Source organism: Trichoplusia ni, chromosome 8 (assembly GCF_003590095.1).
Source record: "Trichoplusia ni isolate ovarian cell line Hi5 chromosome 8, tn1, whole genome shotgun sequence".
Classification (NCBI taxonomy): domain Eukaryota; kingdom Metazoa; phylum Arthropoda; class Insecta; order Lepidoptera; family Noctuidae; genus Trichoplusia; species Trichoplusia ni.
Window position 1 is genome coordinate 13,459,169 of NC_039485.1, and position 22,807 is coordinate 13,481,975.

General features: G+C 33.2%; 1 protein-coding gene across 1 annotated transcript; it reads left to right on the top strand.

Moving 5' to 3' along the window:
• Positions 1–6,647: 6,647 nt before the first annotated feature.
• LOC113496399 (monocarboxylate transporter 12-B) lies at positions 6,648–21,712 on the top strand. The gene is made up of 8 exons (XM_026875588.1): positions 6,648–6,785; positions 16,705–16,878; positions 17,359–17,629; positions 17,998–18,200; positions 18,287–18,539; positions 19,209–19,378; positions 20,163–20,328; positions 20,742–21,712. Exons 2-8 carry the CDS (start codon positions 16,765–16,767, stop codon positions 21,089–21,091), a joined length of 1,527 nt encoding a protein of 508 aa, XP_026731389.1. The 5' UTR covers positions 6,648–6,785; positions 16,705–16,764; the 3' UTR covers positions 21,092–21,712.
• The last annotated feature ends 1,095 nt before the right edge of the window (positions 21,713–22,807 follow it).

The window sequence follows — 22,807 nt, forward strand, 5'->3', positions numbered from 1 at the left end:
AGCAACTCAGCTAAAACATACATGTCTTGACAAAAGGTTTAATCCAGTTCTCATCTTGGAAATCTTAACATAACCGAACTATTACATTACTTATCAAAATACTCAATAACGAACTGTTGTGATACTTTCATTGTGAAAACCAACTGTAAAAATATAAGTTTAGGCAATAAAATGATAATAATTAACTCATACCTGTATTTAAAACGTGTGTCATTGTTCCATCAGAAATAATGAGGTCATACTCACTGCTACGTGTTTAAGTAATATTAAAACAGTCGTGGGAAAGTGACAGCGTGACACAATGTAGAGCGGTGTCTCCCTTACACAATTGATATAATATTACTTTAAGATTTGTTGATAGGCCTTCAAAAAACACTGACATATTCGATAAACGAGTAAATAAAGTTAACTAATGTTTAAAACACTTGCGTCATTCATAATCAAGTATTTGTTACAGATTGTGACATAAAAATATACTGTCTATCTTCATTATTTATTGATAGTTGTGTTTTACGTTGCTTAAACAAAAGAGGAGTTCTGTAGGGATTTTTTTTTTAATAAGTACAGACATATAAGTTGAAAAAAGAGAACAATTTATGCGGCTTCTGCAATAAGGTATGTAAGCCTTGTGTCAAATTTAATCCAAAAGAAAGCGTTTGAGGTTCATACAAATGCTTTTCCTATGCTATTAGGAAAGGGGAGGGGCTTGAAGCTAAGCTTTAACTGCACAAGTTGGTTGATCAGGCCGCCTAACAAGGTAACTGGACTGTTGTCTTTGTAGAAGCGAGATGCAAGATAATGTGCCTAGCTCCATCTCACTTCCACATTTGAAATCAGTTCTGCTATAACAGCTCATAGACCACCGTATTTTTTATAGAGTCGTAGATGGCAACAATATAATTATAGTCAAAAAACTATTTTATTCACAGAGTTGCCTTTTTATCTTTTGCGGAATCGTAGGCAATGGATAAATAACATAATATATATTATTTGACCTTTGAATCTCAATTCGGGGAATTAGTATAAAATATTTTTTGTCCAAGTTGTCATAAATATTTTTTATAATACTAGAGATGTAGGTTGTTTACGTATTAAATATTTACAAAAATATATTAATCTCTGAAACAAATCTTAATTTTGTCATAAACTTGAGCGTATTTTTGTGACCTTGAGGAAAATCATGACCGAAAGTTGCCAGACTCTTACCGGCTAAAACTAATAGAATGAAACTCCGTCTTCCACAATAGAGGAAGGAGGAAAATTTCACAATTTAAAATTAAATTCTATTACTTAATAACGAATAAATTGAAGCATGTACAAAGAAAGCTCACGACAGAAAAAGATTAGTCGAAACTGATGTAAAATATTATTATGTTAACATTGCCCTTACATTTTTCTTAATGTCGTAACAATAAAGTCATATGACAAATCATCTTTAGAAGGATGACAAAGACAGCGAAGAGAGTGAACTGCTGTTTGTGGTAAGGATAATAATTGGCGTTGGTCAAATTCCATACCGCAAGTAACTAACTCGTCGAATTTGCGTCATCGTTCTATAACTAATCTAAAAATAGTTGTTTAAAATGATGACTATTAGTATCATAAACTCGTTTGATATGTAGCAATAAATTAACCATGGGTACTGAATTTATTAATATTCACATATATTATTATAAAGCATTAGTTTAAGAACATGACAAACAAAAACGGCTTTATATTAAAATGGGCTAACCAGCGAAAAAAAAAATCGTGCTTATTAAAAATAAAAAACACACTCAATAATATTTACTTGACACGATTGTTTTCAAGGCTCAATAACAGTAAGTAAATACCCTTATCAATAGAGATATTCTTACAAATACAAATATTTTTTTTGTAGACTAGGTATTCTGAAAGTATTATAATAGTCAGGTAATCCTATAATCCTTTCTTCTCTTAAGATTTCGCGTCAAATCAGTCGTCAATTTATTTAGTTTTTTTTTCAGAATAATAATATTATATTTTTCGATGTTTTACTATCATTTTACTTTTAATAAGTACTGCAAAACGACTATTTATCTTGGGAAAATGATAAATTTTGTTCTTTATTTAAGTTTAAATATTAATCGCAACTCGCAAGAAATATGACTATATTCAAAAACTGAAAAACCGTTGTTTGTCGGTCATGCTGTGGCATTACAGCTCTCGAACCAATGGAACAAATTCAATTAAGTTTGTTTTGTATTAAATATTTAATTATGTGCTAGTGTTCTTAGATCTGTTTGATAAAAATACTCTACCCTACTTTGAAATTGGAATGATTTCTATTTTTTTTATGACTCAAGATTTTAAAGTCTAAGTTAATTCATAATTTAGGTCATCTATTCATGATCACGCCGTAGTTAGGTAATACCCAAATGAATACACACGGGGAAACATAATTTCTCATTAAAACTGACGTAGTTGTGGTTTTGTTAATAATTTCTATATTCTATTTGAGTTTGTGAAAGATCCGAACGTAAACCTTTTCTAAGGACTGGGAAAACCAGGAAAGAAGCGACACTATTCCGTGTAGTAAGTCATCTGGCTTTCACAACCACAAAAGACGTATTTTAAAAAGTGGTTTCCTTATAAATGTAGATTAACTTACTATAGTAGAAGAAAACATGCTTATAAGTTTCTTTACAGAAATAAAATATCAGCAGTTGATTGTCAAAAAAGTTGTGAGTATTTAGTCACCCAACATAACAAATTGATGACAGTTGCAACCTGACGCTTGATGTCGATCTTTATTTTTAAGAAATGACGGCAAGATAAATCAGGAGGAGCAAGAGGAGCTCGTGGCTAAGCTATAACTGCATAAGTAAACCGATCACAGCTTAAGGTACACCTGACACGGTTGGTCCGGGAAGAGGCTAGGCCGATGATCGCGGCAACAGAAATTATCAACTGTGAAAATTTCAACGGTCATCGTTCATCGTCAGGGTCCATGAGTTACAGCCTGGTATTGGATCCAAAGAACAGACAGCCGAGCTTTAGTAATCCAGTAAACTTCCAATCTTTAGTCAACCCCAAAAATGAATGCCATTCATAATATCATCGAGGCCAAGATTACCGATGACCACAAATGATGCACTATCTTTGTTTATACTAATTAGTGAATTTACGACATTCACGCGCTGTTCACGTAATAAAACAAGTAATAACTGACTTGTTTAACCTTTTATCGTAATATTTTTGTTATTTTGTTGCAGTTACCTATCTACTTATTAGACTCAGATTTTTATGTAAGACAGTATGGTTTGTATCATCTGCTAAATTGTGTAACAGTATGTGATTCAATGTCACATGAAATAATCTCGCAGTCCTTTTTAATTTTTTCTTTATTTTAAGTTAACAAACCTTAATTTGTAATAATTGCAAGCGGTTTTATACGTCAGAATGTCGTTATTTTCGCTTAATACGACAAGGTTCCTGATTGTTATCATTTCACGGATTATAACAAAACACTAAATATTAAAAATAATACATCCTTATTTAAAACCAACACAATATTTTTCAAATTTCGAACGATTAAAGTGATTTTGTTATGGAACGTCACAAACATTTTTAAACACCTGGATCGCGCTTATTAACAAAACAGACCATTGACGTCAAAGGTTGCGTTCACAATTACCTTGATCTTGATCGCGTAACATCGAGTTCGTGAGTAGGTATGTCATGTACAAACGTGATTACCATACCGAGAACAACTGAGTCACACTTCCTTCCTAGTAGTTTAGTTATCAGCGAAACAGTTTGAAATCATCGCAATTCGTCATCATTTTTTGCAGACTGTATACGATTTCGTAATTGAATGACTTGAATTGTACAATCGTCCCCCAAACACGTGTTTTAAATTATAAAATAGTGTAATTGAAAACTGAATGGCCATTCAGTATGTTATTAATAACATGATGATTAATAAAGCCACATGTTAAATTTTGTTTTCATGGACATTTAATGTACGGTGTCGCAGAAGTAGGCCGATTGTTCTACTTTTCATGCTGAATCCTGACTTTCACTGACGCGGAAAAATTAAAGAATAGACTCTGATAAAATGTAGTTTTAGGTGCAACATCAGAGAAGCTCATTTAGTCTGATGACTGCCGGATCAGCAACAGGTACAAAAAGGGCATAAGAAGAAACACGGATCAGTGGGATTAGTCAGTAAAAGTCTAGCACTTCCCTTCGCTTAAACTAACGTTTTTCATGATTTCCTATCTAGAAAAGAAAAGGGAAACTTGAAGTCCACTCACGAATACTTCATACTTCTAAGCCGCAAGTAAAGCTACGGGTAAGCTATAGCAAATTATACATAAACTGTAGGTATTACGAGCCAAAAGGCCAAACCCAAAGGTTAGGTAGCCTTTGTAAGCATAAGTTTATTTGATACTGCTAAGATCTATGAAAGTCTAGAACGCCTTTAGGGATTTGTTGTAAATGTATAACATCAAAACTCGTGCTACATACCACACAATGTTTTATTCATTGAGTCTTGAATCAATAATGCTCTACTAGACTCACGTCTATTCAACTTCCGATCTTCTTATATTTTGTGTACATTTCTGCGAAACAGAAATACCTATCGTTGCTTACGCATTACGTAATTTTTGCAAGAGCCTAAAGTTGAACCAAAAAAAGGATGTCCAACGCATTGACTTACTCCATTGCTACTAAATATTGTGTAATCAGGGGCCCAAGGATCAGTTCTGCATTTTGAACCCTATCGCGGTACACCTAGGGTTCCATTTATATATATTTTTTAATAGTAATTAGTGTCTACCGCCAATAACGAAATTTTAATTTCAAGCAGTATGATATTTAAACTTAAAAGAACAAAAATATTTTCGACCGTTATAATAAATGTATTTAGCATGTTTTCAGTAGTATTCAAGTGTAACTTTGTTGTGTACTTTGTTCCCTAGACTTGATATTGAAATAATATTTTTTGACTAGCTACTACCCGTGAGCTCGCCCGCTACAGATCGAAACTATCCCATGTCTTAATCATGGTTATAAAATACCTGTGCACCAAGTTTCATCTAAATTCGTTCAGTGATTTTTGAGTGAAAGAGGAACAAACATCCATACATAAAACTTTCGCTATTATAAGTAGGATTCTAAGTCGATTATATTAATACAATTGCGTATAGGTAAGTAGCGAACCAAGTAATCATGCCAATTATAAGGCAAGTTGCACGTTAAATGTTCAATACGAACATACACTGTACAATTGGACATTGACTCGTCATTAAAATATGATAACAAGTGATATTGTTTATTGCTTCATATTATTTTGTAATTACGCCTTCCTGTCATAAACAGCTGTGCTGATATCAATCGTACATGTGTATCTTTATGTAATAAGATCGTCTGGATATTTGGTGGAATTTCATACCATTAAATTAATGCTATTTGAATGTAGCCCAGTGATATTATGACCGGTCGACTGTCGGATACCGGCGACAATGTCTTATTGGCTTTCGGTTACAAAGAAATTATCACTAGCTTAAAACGATGAAGAAAATTATGGTTAGAAAAATGCCACGCCTGATTTTCTTTTGGCTACGTCAGAAACCAGTGAGCGGTTTAAACTTTACAACCACGTTTTACAGTAAAAAATAAAAAACCTCTTACTATTTTCCTCTTTTAAGTTGAAACATCTTAGTCAAGGCCCTACCACCAAGTTTAAAAGTAAAATAGTTGCAATTGTAGAAGCGTGACGGCGCACTACATTGCGTTGCGTTGTCTCTTTTCCACAACGTAATATTAATTGAAGAAGTGAAATGGAAACAAAGCCTAGGTAATACGAACGACTGTCAGAAGGAACATATTTTTAATAACATACGGATTTATTATTGTACGTAATTCTTCTAGACTTTGTTATTCAAATAGGTATAGTACTGCACGGCTGTAGACTTTATTTAATCTCACAGTTTTATTGTACTGACTTAACATCTGGGCCTGCACAAGTTAGGTACATTTGTCAGAGCACTAACGATTATCAAATCATTTAAATGGATTGAATTGACAAGTTGATGTCATGTCAGTTGTCGACGAGGATCGTCATACGCGTCATTTTTTTTTTCGTGACTACGCTTGCTTTATAACAGTGCCCTAGGCTTTCTACGGTTTTTACTGTAAATTTGGAATTTTGAACGATTTGCATCGAGTTTCACAAACTTTTCAGTATAATTTATACCGTATATCTGTTACTATAAAGTCCACATTCCCAAGTATTGTCCACCACGTGGACATTTTAATCACACACGAGGGCATTAACTGTCAATCACTACGAAAAACCAGTTACAACAAGTGCTGTGTTGAGTGCTGATCCAGTTCACCAAATTACAAAGCAAGTTTTTGTTCCTGCCGTTGCTTAGCAACCGATCGATGATTCGAGATTAATTTACGAACACTAAAATGTTTAAGTTAGTTTAAAACAAACAGACACAAAAATCACAAAACGATACACAACACAGCTGAGACGGAAATGACTATAAGATTGGCAAGTCGCTTTAGCGTCCGCGATCCCCAAAAGTAAACGCGATTGAAGGCTTAGCAACAGCGATATATCGCTAAGGTATAAAATAAAGCATTATCGCGCGACTTAATGATGTACGATGTCAATGCTCATTGATGTTTGTGAAGTCGCCGTGGACGCACGGCCGCATGAAAAAAAAAACACATCAGATGAGTCAGTGACACTTGAACGAGCGAGTGACTTGAACGGAGCATCAGTGACATTTAAACATAAAAGCTGAGTGAGTAGCTAAGAATCTCTATATTCGCGCCCTTTTTTGAATTTCGAACAACCGGAATGTTATTTAAAAAAAGTTTTATGAAATCGTTTTTTTTTTATTCTGAATTTAGGTTACGGTATTATATCAATGTATAAATATTTGATGTGTGTATTGCAAAATAGTAAACAAACAGATTGACCTACTTTCGATAACAATATTTGCACTTCCAGGCGAACTAGGAACTAATAAATCAAATACAAATACGGGAATAAAAATCGAAACCTTACCACCGAATTTGAATAAATATTTGCTTTAAATCAATAATAATTTAATAATTACAACTGCGTTATTACAAATTTATTTCGATTCATGGTAGAATATTAAATTATTTGCTAATGTTTTATAAAGTACGTTTTGATGAGTTTAGGATTTATATTCATAATATTTTTGCTAATTTAGGCCGTTCGGGTTTTTGAAATTAAATTACAACTCATTGAAATTAATCTTTGCGTGTTGATATCGGGTATAATCAACGCTTGGTTCTGAAGAAATTTTTCTCTTTTAACTTCAACGTATTTTTTTTTTAAGTTTCGTAATACCTTGTAAAAGGGTTGTGTATCTGCGACGCGCCGGTAACCTCGTTTATAAGGAAAGCGCGCACGTTTTTTAACATTGCAATGACGTCATAATCGAAACTCTGCTGAGTATCATCCAATTTCGATAAATATGATAAAACACTGATATCTCATTTCGGGGCAAAGAAGACGGGTTAAAAAAAATTTTGATCGATTTATAAAAATGTTTAATTCAGAAAATAAAAAACATTATTTTAATTAATGGAAGCTAGTAATATAATTATTTATTTTTAAATAAAGTATTATAACATTATATTTTTAATCTTTAAATTTAGATATCAGGCGCTATCTCTGGCGCAAGGTATTATCTTCTTAAGCTGAAAGTTATTTACGAAAGATTATTGAACTAATAATGATCCGTGTCAATTCAATGTCTTCTAAATAAACAACGAAATTACCTGTGTATTTTAAATAAAACATCTAATACCCTGACTTTAGTATGAACCCATTGTTAGCTAAAAGTAAAAAAGACATAAATTAGTTAATTAATTACACGTAGTAGGTATAAAGATATTAAAAAAGTTAAAAAGACTACTATTTTACAATTATATATTTTTAATAATATTATTAAATTAATATTTAGCATGTCTATTGTCTGTTCTTCAAGATTATTCCAATAAACAACATTTTTATTCCACATATTTATACTTATCTAATAGTTCTTTTTTATCTTAAGCACATTGTTTGTTATGACAAATATTATCAACTTGAAAAATTATTCCACAAAAAACATGTGACAAATAGACATAAATTAGATAATAATCAGTTGCTTTTAGCTATCCGGAATTGAACGGATGATATCATAAGATAGCCATCAGTCCGTATAGTACAAAATTTTCCTCTCATTACATCCTTATAATTATAGTATACTCTTTTTACATGAATAACGCCAGTCATTCAGATTCAAATACAGCACAAATTTGAATCTTTTTGCAGTAGGTAATATGAGAATTTCAATGTGTTTTTTTATCTAGAACGGTTATCGTACTTACCTATGTTTGACTGATGTATGTTTGCAAACATTCTATACACAGTGATTTTTTAGTCGTCTTACAAAAGGAGCCCAGTTCATGTATCCGACGTATAATACCCCTAGGCGCGATTATTATTTTTTTATCATCAACTAAGATAATAAGTACGAAGAAAAATTAAACAAGAAAAATCTGAAAATACTCTTAAAAATGATAAAAGCGCCGTCGCCCGCGCCCCTCACTATAGTTACAAGGCTCGGACCGCGCTCGCAACAGAGCTGTGTTTCTAAAAAACTACGAATTGCAACATTATATTGAATAAAAATTGCATTTTAAATTTATTCAAATCTCATATATACCTTTTTTATCATGAACGTGTTCTAGTCATTGGATGCATGAACTGGGCTGCTTTTGTAAGACGACAAAAAAATCACGGTGTATATTAACCCAACACCAATGCGAAGAAATTATGTGTAGTCAAGGCAAATGATGTGAATTAAACACATGATAGCAAATCCCAAGCGGGATCTGAAATCAAGGCCTGTCGTTAGAGTGGTAAGTAATTGTCGTGACGTCGTAGTGAACTCACGTGACCTGATACCAGTGCTGACCTTTTTCAGCTAAAAAATGCTTTGGTCAGTATCAAATTAAGTAATCTTAATAAATGCTATCGAATACTCAAAAAGACAATATTCCATATTATGTCCTTTCTGTTCCAAGTTAAAGTTTTAAATAATAGTTTTTTTTTTTAATATTTATTGTTAGAGACCAAGGATTTAGTGTAGTGATAGATTAACCGGATGTAATATAAAAATAACAGAGTTAGCACATTCACAATAGTTTTAAGGTTGACAGGAAACACGGTCTGCTTGTCTCAATACTGTTAGAGATAATTCTGGGGATATAGTGTTTCATAAAAGAATAACATAATGATACTCCCTAGCCGTTTTGACCAACTAGATTGAGCGTCCACAAAAAAAATTGACGGTCCATCTATGTCCTTCGTGTGCGCTATCAGCGACTTTGATCGCGGATTACGATCAAGACTACTTGTGATCCAATTGAAAAAGTAATAACTGACATTTTAATAATACAATACTTTGGATTTACGGACTTACTTGTAATTAATATTAATAAAAAGCAAGCCGATGAATCCAAATCATAGACAGAAATAAGTTTGTTTTAAAGTCATTGTATAAGCCGATTTACATTGTTGGAACCCTTTTGGTAATATAAACTCTGCATTACTTTGACTGGTCGTATTGCATTGTTCATATTTTGTTTGAATTATTTAAGAATAAAGAACTGTTGAAAGATCACTAACTTAACATTTTAAAATGAAAAAAAAGTTCTCCTACACTTGTCATTTAAGGAAAACACTATGAATTAGTCTTTGTACAGTTAGTCGCTTGTAGACTAAAACCCTCGTGCACTGAAGTCACAGTTACACGCGCGTGAAAGAACTTAGGTTAAAGACCGAGTGTGATGACAGTTGTTGGATATTTAAGTGTAATATACTTGCACTCACTGAGCTCATGAACAACGTGGTACTTTTACGAGACCCTCGTAACTTTTACTCGTGTTATTTGAAGACGAATTTCTAGTAGGCTTCTTACTGTTTTTTATCAGGGTTTTTTTAACTCTCGACTGTTAGAACTTTGATGGGTCTGTCTGTTTATGGCACCATAGGTTCCGAATGGATTGAGCAATTTCTATTTAATTTGTTTTTTATTAAAAGTGAAGCATGAGTGTTCTTAGTCATGTTTTATAAAAATCGGTCGAGCCATTTAAAAGTAGTTCGGACTATCGGACTTTCCTTAAAAGAAATCTGTCTTGAATTATCATTTTCTTGTTCATAAATGTAAAATATATGATATGGCTCGGTCTTTAATAGGTACCTATAATGCACAGTTGTAGTAAAATATTGCAACACCATTGTGTGTCTTCAGTGGAAATCAGCTGATTTCAATCGTCTGTGTCAGTCATGTGTTATGAATACAACAAAGAAAGTAAGTCCAAGAATAAGAAAAGTGAAGTATTATAGTGCAGTTTATGTCTTATTAAATGCTTGCACTAAAACTCTCTTCGAAGAGTATGAACAAAAATGAACATGTCAACATAACAGTATTAGGCGTGTCGTAAAATAATTAACATACTTACTCATGTCCTAAATAAATGGAGACTAATATACAAGACCACAATTATATATGTACAAGAAAACAAAAGATTCAAATCTCAGACAGGACGAACGACTGGCTAAACGCGATGGTCCCTGCTATCGGGGTCGCTGACCAACAATTGCATCGTGACACGTCTTTTGGCAGACGTATACATTATACAAGTCGTCACAGAAGAGTGACTTGCAGAGGAGTCCCCCTCTCATATGCGGAGCTTGAACACTAATTCAGTAAAGGAATCTGAGAGACAGACATCTCCATAACAAGCCTTCAGTTGCGTACCACCACGCTTAACAGTGAGACAGCAGTTGTGGAAGCAAGATAGCACACACAGATATTGTGTAGATGGCCCATCTCTCTTTTATAACTAATGCACTATTACTTAAATACGTGTACTTTGATTGTCCAGTATTCAAACGTTTATTCAAAATACCTTTGTTTGATGTACGATCGAGATTTTTTTCGTGTCGATGGCAGAAGTTTTTTGTGCCTAAGTATTAATGTGGCCAAACAATTTTTTTTATTTTATTTTAATAACAAGTGTGTTTAATTCCATTGTGTTTTCTATCGTTTCGGGGTAGTCTTGTGGTTCTGTCTGTATTTGAACACAAGGTTAAATACCAAACCGAGAAAATACTTCATGGACGAAAGCCTCCCCTATGAACATTATGACACCAATTAAAAAAAAAGTCATTTTGAGTGCTATGAATAACAATCATATTCAAATTTAGTATATATAACCAAGTGAAGAGAATAGAATTATTCAAATTAGTTTATCAAGGTGTTCCTTGACATGTGTAGTTTATTACACGTTGAGATGATTCATTCGCTTGAATGCAACTGTGATTACGTTATTTACAAGAAATTTCATTACTAATCTGAAAGACGAGAGAAAACATTGACATTCTTATCAAAATAAACACAAAAACAATGACAACAACCGTTTTTAAAGTCAATATTTATTTTCTGCATTGATTCAAACGTGATGCTTAGATTAGGTATATTATGTACTTACTTACAATCATTTTCAGAGTTTACGAGAGTATAATAGTTTTTTTGAATAAAAATTTTTGTTCAATTAATTTCGCGGATATATGTAAAAAGACTCTACAATACCTATATATATATAAAAAAGATTAACACTTCAGCATTAAAATTCGGGTCATTATTCACTATTATATCGGTATACATTTGCATTTTCGATAGCGTTCGCCAAACAACCGTTTTATCAATTAAAGTTCCACTTACATAGCATTAAACAAACTTAATATGTTATACAACGAAATACATACGTGTTATGAGTGCAAAATCGTATTTGATCATAGTAACCTTGAAACAAACGAACAGAATAGCTGTACATTTACAGTTAGAATTTGCGAAAACAATGCTATTGAATTTGGTCACTTGAATCATTTGGGCAGTCGATTTATTGGGAAAGAAAACTATTATTTACAAGAAAAAAAAAACAATTATATGGTTAAGTAGATACATTCAGACGGAATCAAAATAACATATTATCATTACAAATAAATAATCAAAAAGGCTTGTTAAAGGTTTTATAATTTCTGAATTGAGAAATAAACATAATGACTTCGAATTTCATGGGTGACTAAAGTTACGTAACTTAACAAACTCCTTTTGTAATACCATAACAGTATTATAAATTGCATAATGTAATAAAATTCTTAATTAAAAAACTCAATTGCATGTAACGAAAATTATGCGAAAAAAATCAAGATTCGTGTCCCCGTACCACGTTTTACCCTGTACCACGTATTTCAACAACTGAATTTTTGTCCCTGTACCACGACATACCCTGTACCACGGAACATACTCAAGTGAATTGGCAACGGGTATTTTCCCATGACGGCCGCAGGCGCGGACGCTAAAAAAACTTCGTCATTACTTTGCAACAACGCAATTAGAGTTCTTTTTGTACGTAAAATTTTGTTTTTTGGCACGATTTACTGTAAATGAATAATGAGGTTCAAAAAACAAGATTGTGTTTCGTAATATTGCACTTTAGATAGATTTTTGTCTTTTAACCTATACCTTCAGATATTTAATTCGTTCTGATTTTAATAATATTTAATCGGTAAATATTAAAATTTCTTGAAAAAGAAAACAATCACAAAATTCTTTTGTTTTTCTTCACTTCCCCTTTCGACGATCCAATTTTGACACTACTTTTTAGTTTAATAAAAACACCGGTTATTTTGCTACCTACATCATTACATTGCATACTAATACCTACTCGTCCACGAGTATTCAGTATTACCGTGACCATGATTATCAATTAATAGCATTCAATCATACTGAACAGCATCTATTTCTATTTCTATAACGATTTATTTGACGTTTATCGTAAAGACAAATGTTCGTTCATGTAATCTTATACCGATAATACGCATTTAATCGATATGCATATTTAACTTTTACATCACAAATGTTTCTTACAGCTCCGATTGCCAGTTTTTGTTTAATTGGAAGGTATTTAAAGATAAACAATTGTTTTAAACATAATATTATGTAAAAATTAACCTCGCCAGGCTAGTTCAAATAAAGTAAATAAAATATCTTACTAAAATATTATTATTTTATTAACCTTGGTATTTTAATGACGAAACTGCGAAAATATCCATATGTTATGCTTTTCTTCTAAACAACTGAACCACTTTCGGTAAAATTTAAATTAGTGTTTGAAGTAAATATGAAATCACCGGTATGTTTTCGTAATAATATTTACGCGGATACATGTAAAAGCAAGGAATGACATTGGCCTTGTACAATGCCAAAAAAAACATTTGTACCCAGAACAATTTATGCCTTTACTAAAACTTTATCTTGAGTTTTCGTATTTGCATAAAGAAATCGTATGTTAGTCATTAATAAAATTGGTTTAGGCAATAGAAAGTGAATTATGACGAACTGAAGAGATGGAAAATGACCTTCTTAACGGGCAAACTCAATTAGCAAACGATGTACCAAACACTTCATAAACTGATGCCTACATTTTTAAGCTGTTACATAACATGAGCTAATAAACTATGGAGCTAATCTCATAAACTATTACTCCGTTTCTAATGAAATAATCTTCTTTTACCCTTAGAACAGTGTTTCTTTGACATTCAATCACATGCTGACAGAGTGACGAATGACGGTGACTGACGGAGTCACTCACATAGATTTACTAGAGAAACGAACATATGAAAATGTTTTCCTCTTGGATACGAAATTACCTTGACGACAACAACGTATTTGAATTAAATGTAATAAAGATTGGTCGGATGCAAAATTGGTAGATAATGGTATAGCCTTCTATACTAATTTCTACGGGCAAAACAGAAAATGCTAAACAATAAATTAATCATAAGAAAATATCGTCTTATGAATCCATACTAATATTGCATTCCCACGGAAACGCGAACCACCACGCGTACGGAGTCGTGGGCAACAGGTAGTATTATTAATACATAAACAAATCCTGATAATAAAAACAACAACGGTCACGACTGCAAAAATCAATCAGAGAACCTTAATATTTTATACCGAACTTGAAATAAAAATCTTGGCTGATTATTGCGCCATTACTTTGAGATATTACCTCCCACGAAGAAACACACAAACAAACGCACAATCTATGTAAAGTACAGTAACCTCGAATGTTTATTGTTTTGCATCGACTTATCTCGAGAACTTTTACAATGTCCATGAGCTAATTAAAATGATACTTTGTAAACATGTGTTTAAGCTTCATAATGGTCAAACAAACAGGTTAGGGACCGCTGTTAGTCTGTCCAATCGTCTGTTTGTCTGTCCAATCCTCTGTTTGTCTGTTCTTCAGTCTGCCCACAGGCTGCTTCATGTTTTTTTTTTCAAATGATAAATTTGTCGAAGCGATAACAATAGAAAAATTAAATCAAAATCATGGTTAAGCAACGTTTGTTACAGTCATAAACTTGATAATTTGTTTTTCTTTAGCCTATTTGTACGGTAACTTGCAGTATAGTTACTGTAAGTCCGATTCACACTTGACCGTTTTTTGTTATGATTAACCTATGAATCTGGTGTCGAATCTTATCTAAGGATAACGTTGAGTGGGTTTCAGTACTTTCAGCAGGTTATTAGTGAACCTGTTGTTTTGGTATGTAGATACTACCATAAGTACTACACAAACTACGCAGCAAAATATACCGGTTAAGTCCGAGTCGGACTCAAAACGCTGAGAGTTAGGTACAAAAAGGCCAAATAAAAACAAATGTTAATGATAACAAATAAATTTGAGAGCTAGTTGCATAACTTATTTGTTACTCAATTGGTACAATTGCTGCAAAACTTTGTTTATCCTAAGTTTCAGTATTGGTTCTTATAGCGGCAAGAAAAATAAAGCGTCAATAAAAATTTCAACTTAATAGACATTCTGTATATATGTACGGTCGATCAGACAGCGATGCTTAGTATCAGGGATCCAAATTCACCCTTTGAGTACGGACTCCTAAAAATTGAAAAAGAAAAGAACAACAAGTCCTTAACAGACAGAAAATTACATGTGCTAAGAATAGAAGATAATGTCGTATCCTGAAATAGACATATCATTCGCAAAAAAGTTATGAATGGGACAGCGTCTCAAGCTCAAAAAAACAATCGTAAAGTTCATAGTTCAAATCTCGACGTAGATGCGTTAAAATAGGGAAAGTTATCCGACAAAACAAAACCTTCGCAAATGCGTCACATGTAATCGCAAAATATGTTGATACCGTGTTATCGATGTAGGACTCTGTTCGCGAAAAAACACAAAAATCTTTAGATAACTTTATCCCTACCGGATATTTTACATTCTAGGGGTCATGAGGGGAATAACATTTTCATATTCTCGCCCTTTCGTTTTTGTAAGAAATTGATCCTTGATGCTTTATGATAAAGTTCAATTATGAATATTTTAATAGAAATATTATTAGAGATTACTTTCAATATTCAACTGTTGCAGTTAATATAAACATGATGTGAGTAACTAAATATGTTTCACTAACGAACTTAAAACACATCAATCGGTTTGAAATATTATACTGATTAAATATTTAAAAACCTCAATATTATGTCCATAATATTTTAAACAAATTATCGTTTTAATGTTACAGGTCATGTAACATAACCAAAGTCAAACGATTCTTGGCAACACGTGTTTATTATAACATCATACTCGAACTCGTACATGATAAAAATTGTACTAATATTAATGAATTCTATTAGTTATTGTTACGTAAAACATTCAGAACGTGTGACGGTCTTTGACCGTGTAATAAGCAGATACTGATAGTGTAAAGTTATTGGCGCCGATAACATGCATCTCAGAGGCAACTGTTTCAGAATTGAATCAGAATAGATTGTGAAGGAAAGAGATTGGAAAGAAATTCTCGATTGGAAAGAAAAATGTATATTTTTTAGTGTTTTTCACATTATATATTTCCAATCATAAGTGGAATCCAAAAGTTTATCAACCCGAATTTTTTTTGCTCACTCTCGGCGCTGAAATCGCAGGATTTTTCTGATATCAGCTGCATCTTATTAGACCAAAGTAACTTGTTGACAAAAGCCAGACCGTTCAAGTCTGGCAGGTCACAAAGACCAGCGCAGGAAGGATGATCACCGATACAATAAAAATATATAACTAAAAACTCCATCAGTATCGTAAACGAATACGAAAAAAATAATAGCTTTTTTTCCGTACCTAAAATGACATAAATTAACAAGGAAAACAAAGGATAAAATCTTGTTTGTCTCAAAAACCAAAGCTGGGTTAAAAGTCTCTACGATTCCATTATTACAGTTGACTCTTGATAAAGAGGTCGTACATACTGAACTCGATCTAATTATAATACTTACTTATCAGTCGACACACCCTACTCGTAAAACTACGTAATTTGTATTGAGTTTAGTAGATCAGGCTAGATTTATGCATATTTATTAAAACTTTGAACCCGAGTTGAGTACAAAATATTATAAACAAAAAACAATAAATTATTTTTTTATTTTAAAATTCACGAAATATCAAATTAATATGAGATTAACAACTATTTGTAAATCATGAAAATGACAAGGCAACAATTTTGAATGTATCATAAAAAATAAAACTTAAATATGTTTCATTTTGTTCCAGGAGTCAAGACCAATCCGTGAATTAAATTATGTTAACTAATTTATAAGAAAAATAACAAAGATGCTGTCTAAAAAGAACTCATTGGTATCGCCGCGGACACAGAAAGTAATTAAATTAATACCGCCTGATGGAGGATGGGGATGGATGGTTTTATTCGGGACGGCGCTATCCAACGTAAGTACAAGTCAGGACAAATACACAGGTATTAGTCAGACCATTACAAGCTACTTGTAACGACCACTAGTCGGAGTAATTTACTGACATCCTCTGTAGACCACAACAATGCTCCATCGGTAGTAAACCGTATTTGCGTTATCATCGATCCGAATGATTAGTGAGATGATCAATTGGTCATACTTGTGTCCAAGTGGGTTGTTTATGTGTAATCTACTCTTGGTAGTTTCACTTTCAATGTCTACTAGATAAAATTGTTTCTTCAAGTGTCAGGAAGATCAAGTAAACAATTATAGTGTAACCATAGTTTCGGTGAGGTTGGTTTGAATAACAATACCTTACATATTTTTTGCTCGCATATAGATGATATTTTGATAAAACCACGATATAGTTAAATCTCTTTTCCAAAATTTAACAGTGTCACCTGTATTTCATTCAACGTAATATGTAAAAAAAATACTAATCCCAATTCTTTTCCAGATTTTCAATCAATCCATGCTGTCACTATTCAGTTTATTATATGGAGATGCATTAGAAGCGATGGGACATAGAACTCAGGGAGCCGCTGTAGTAATGAGTACGATGCTGTTCGTCACCAATTTTGGTGGACCCATAGCCGGAGCTGTTGTTAAGTTGACATCAGCTCGATTTGTGGCGGTCACCGGAGCATGTTTCTGTACTATGGGCATTTTCTTCAGCGGATTTTCGACGAATATCATCCATTTGGTGATAACGTATGGAGTTTTATTAGGTGGGTTACTTTATCCCTAAATATATTTCCAGTTCTAAGTACGAAAAACAACAGTGTCATATTACCAAATGCTTCGATAAATGTTGAAAGCTTCGGTTGTTCTTTTTTCTTGCAGACAATCTAAACTTCAATCTTCTTTACGTCATGACTTAGCTAAAAAAACTGCGGTGAAAGTTACGTGCTAGCTATCTTATAATTAATTGCATAAAACCATTAAAGTTACTGTGACCCTCTTACGCAAACCTGCCATAATTTGGAGTCGAATTTCATTAATATTCAGAATGGGTCTAATCTAACCCCGGACATCGACTATTTACCCCAAATGTGAATTGTCGGAGAATACAACTAATGTATTACGCTTGTTTCAGGTTTGGGTTTGGGTTTCATCCAAAACTCGTCATTTGTGGCTATAAATAGCTACTTCAAGCTAAAGAAAAGCCGCGCAGTGGGTCTCGCCAATGTGGGCACAGGTGTAGGACAGACCTTAATGCCGCACTTAGTGCGATATCTTCTGGAAAATTACGGGTTCCGTGGCGCGTGCTTGCTCCTGTCGTCTCTCAGTTTACACGGGGTAAGCTATTGTTTTACTTCTTCTTAGCTTATTGATTCATATTTTCATTTCACAATAGGATCCTAATAACTTCAATACAATTTTAGATTGCCGGGACTATGTTGATCCAGCCAGTCGAATGGCACCTAAAGAAAGTTGAAGAAGAGGTAGTCGTTGACGAAACGTTACATTTACTACAAGACAGAGGTTCAAGAAAAACCTCACAATCGAACGGCGAGCCGCAGAAGATTGAACTAACAAATGAAAACGAAAAAGCCAACTGGGGCAGCAAAAAAACACTGAGCAATAAAGAACTAAACGGTGGCAAAATAAATAAATCAGACGCAAATGGTCTAAATGGTAAGTAACGCAATGTTTTTGTGTTAATTTAAAAGTCTTACATTTTTTGGGTCAGCAGCCCGCGAAGTGAAATTACTGGCTCCTGATGAGACCGTTTTAAATATTCAATATTCATTAATCACTTAACATTTTTATAAGTATTTATAGGCTATCAAATCGAACAGTACAAATGTTGTATTGAAGAAACGAATTTTGTTCAATACTGCTATTGTTAGCTATCATACTTTAGTTGTAAGATTTTGTATCCTGATCCTGGTATCAAAGTTTTTGAGATCGTCATGAACACGTCATTGGTGTCTTAAAAGATTTGTTTTTACAATAGCATAAAACCAATATCACTACGTAGGTGTTATTAAGATAGATTACTAGTTTAGTTTGTCATGAGCATTTTCGTTGCTAATTCAATTTACGACTTGGCGTAAACGATTGTAAGTTAGTGATGTATTACTACTTATCAAAGATAGTAGCAACATTAATGATGTGATCAAATTGCCTGAATTTGGCTTTAATCTCGGTGAAGGTTGAATCCAATAACTGGTGTGTTGCATATACAATTTGATTTATACGTAAAATTACAACCTTAGATTGGGCAACCTTTGCCAGCCTTTGAAAGCGAATGAGAAAATGTTCTTTTTTATTTTAAATACAATAAATGTTTTATTGTTTCAGGATCTAATGGCAATGGCACGCCTAAAAAGCAAAATATGTTGACCAAACTATACGATCTGTTTGGCATCTCACTGCTTTCGAACATGCGGTTTCTTAACATCGTGATTGGAACTGCCTTGGCTGTCACGTCAATTCAAAACTTCAGCATGCTGTACCCATTCTTCTTACAGGTAAATATTTTTCTTCATTTGTAATTACATCATAAATTATCAGAATGAGATATGTTACACAACGCGCTAAACGCAACAAAAATATTAAAAATTCTTTCGATGTCGGTGTTTAGAGTTCGTTATGAATTCGATTTTGTTATAGACAAGAACGAGACAATCCACTTTTTTAACTACACTTCTATGTTATTTACGCCATTTTTTTAAATTATCGAAGTACCACATAATCCCAAGAAAATCCTGTCACATTTTTTTTTTTGGTGTAAAAGACAGCAGTGTTGAACTACATTCGAAAACCTAATATAATTATATCAATCAATTATTAAATATCTATGTTATCCAACACGGAATTAGAATCGATACATTCTATCGGTCTATAAGAAAAGAATCAGGATTCGCTAATTGATAACCGATAAAGATTTATCAAAATTTATTAATCTCTATACCTTAATCTAAATTTGCATAAACAAACCTAAACTAAATACTAGATGAACGTCTAAAATTAAAATGATTCTACTAATTAATTATTAATTAAACTGTATCGAGCAATATGCTAAGCATAGAAATTTAAAAATCCAATCAAACTTCGGCCCTTTTTCCCATTCCTCAAATGGAAAATTAAAAATGCGTATCAAAATACCTCCATTCATCGTCTCTTACCAAAAAATGCAATCGAATCAGCTGATCGTAAATTACGAATGTGTTATCAATAAATACGATAATCCGAGTTATAAAAAGTCATGACTCATTCGAAACTGATGTTTTTCTTTTGTTCACGTTTTTGTAGCATGTGGCATCGATGGATAAGCAGCAGACAGCCAACTGCATGTCAGCGGTAGCCGCCGCGGACATCTGCGGGAGGCTTATACTGCCGATATTCCAAGACAAATACAAAATTAAGGCAAGATGGATGTTGATTGGAACATGCGTGTGGCTCATCGTTATCCGGCAAAGTAAGTAGAAAGAAATAGTCTTCCAATAGTTGGTACCTATATCTCGCGATACTTATGATACGATGTATTATACCAATAGCGAAAGGTTTTTAGAAGTTTATGAGACAGAACAGAATCTGAATTATCCTAAACTGCATTTTAAACTAAATCGCAAACTGTCATGGGGGATCTGCGTATTGCAGAAATGATCAGCAGCATATGAAATGAGACTTTCAAGCAAATGCGATAATTTTTGTGGGTATTGAAGTATATCCCCGCGTTTTAATACTTATAAAAGAAGAATAAAAAACGACCTTGACGAAACTATTTATCGATTTGAATTTGATAGTCGATAAGCATATTGTTCACTTTACGGTAATACCATATCTATTAGTTGCCGACTCGCTTCGACTAAATATCAATTTCTTTTTCAGTTTTAGCGTATCAGACGAATATCGAAGTGCTGATCGTCATGTCCTGCCTCTATGGCTTCGGAAGGAGTATGATCATCGTCGCGAGGAATATTGCCATATCGGAGAATTGCAGGATGGACCAAGTCCCGGCTGCCGTTGGTCTGGGTATGCTGACAATGGGTATTATCGTCCCACCGGCAGGCTACTTCCTAGGCTGGATAAGAGACTACACGGGCAGCTATATAACTTGCATAACAGCTCAAAACATCCTTCTAGTCATACTATTAGTCACGTGGGTACCGGACATGTTATACTTATTGATGAAAGAAAGAAGGAACAACAAGACGAATACTGAACAAGCCCAGACATAGAGACTGATTAATGAGTAAATGGAATAAACTTATTAAGTATTTGGAAATACTCCAGTGCCTTGCACTTTTCTGTCAGGAAAGACAGATATTTAGTTATTAAATGTGCAGATGCGACATCCGTAAGTTTTAACTAGGGGCAGCTTGATGGTGCCATCATAATAATCAAAGATAGACCAGATTGAGAGAGCTTTCATAACACATACATGAGGATTTGGATAAAAAATATGTTTGATTAATATTTCAAATCCTTTTACTTTTTATTAATACTATATTTAGTACATCCCAGTGGTCATTTTTGGAGTTATATGTTGGTGATAAGATGACCAGCGTACCTGTATATATGTATATTGTGTCGTGGCTGTGAAATACATTTCATATTTATTGGTATCGTTGACCAGTTAGTTTTTAAGCCAAAGTGAAATTTGAGTGAGTTAAGAGATTCTAGTAATAAATCCTGTGAGTGTATTTCGATTTAGTACGTATATTATTATGTTCAACATTGTAACGTGATCTAAATGCAATAATAGATAAATAATTTATGTAAGACTTTGTTTTATCGTTACTATTAAGTTGTAAAGTAATTCAAATAATTTTCTAGTCTAATAAATGAACAACGTTAAGTGTGTGAATTTTATTTTAGTCTAAACGCGAAGCCTCTTTGTAAGGCTTGTCTCTGACGTAGTTAGCCGCAGTGACAGATAGTCGCTTTTGGTTTGCGCTGTATATTTCATGTATTTTAAACGATGTCTATGCAAATGTGGACATTTGAGACGAGTCTTCAGCAGACATTACGCTAGGGGCACCGACCACAGCTCTACTATCCGAGTACAAGAATAACTGGCATGTGTGTTATTTAAAAGGAATAGTGAGCTCACGACCTTTATTCTCTCCACAAAGGTTCAATAAGAACTTTGACTTCATTTTTGTCCGTCAGGTCAATGAAACATTTTGGACGCTTACCTACATAGTTCTACATATAAAAGGATAGAGATAATTCATTGATTAGAATTAGTAAGAAGTAATTGTTACTCAGAGGTCACGAACAGAGAATCGTGGAAAGATTTGGGGGAGAGCTTTGCCCAGCAGTGGACAGTTACCTATTTCAATGAATGTATTCGTATTTTTACATAAACTGACCGATAGAATAAATAGATTTTGTCGTACCCAGTCAACGTTTCCATTGCTACGTAGGTTATCACACAAAACTGGTTTGATACTAATACAAAAACTGCAACTGACGTTATCAAACGTGACTGTACAGTTTTGTTCGTATACTTGTAATATCCGATATGAAATATAAAATCAATTTTTTTTTAATTATTTTATCGAATTTTAACAGTTCTATTTTGTGAAAATTGACGATATCACATCCGCATTCAAGACTTTTTTTAAAATAGACTTATCTTAAACAAAGGGATTGACGGTTTAGTTGTTACAGATATAGCTCGATAAATATGCTTAGATAGAAATCCCTATCGCCAGGGATTAGATAAGCATAATCCTCGGGATTAGAAAATTCTCTTTTGTGCTCGCAAATATCAAAATACAAAAGGACGGCTGACGCTACAATTTGTTTTTGATCAAACAGTATCTGAACGTACGTATAATACAAATTAAATTGAACTCTGGTGCGAACTGAGTAAAATTTTCTTACATAGATGAAAACAAAAAAGTATAGTAGCATTACATGACAATGGTGATAGGCACCCTTCTCTA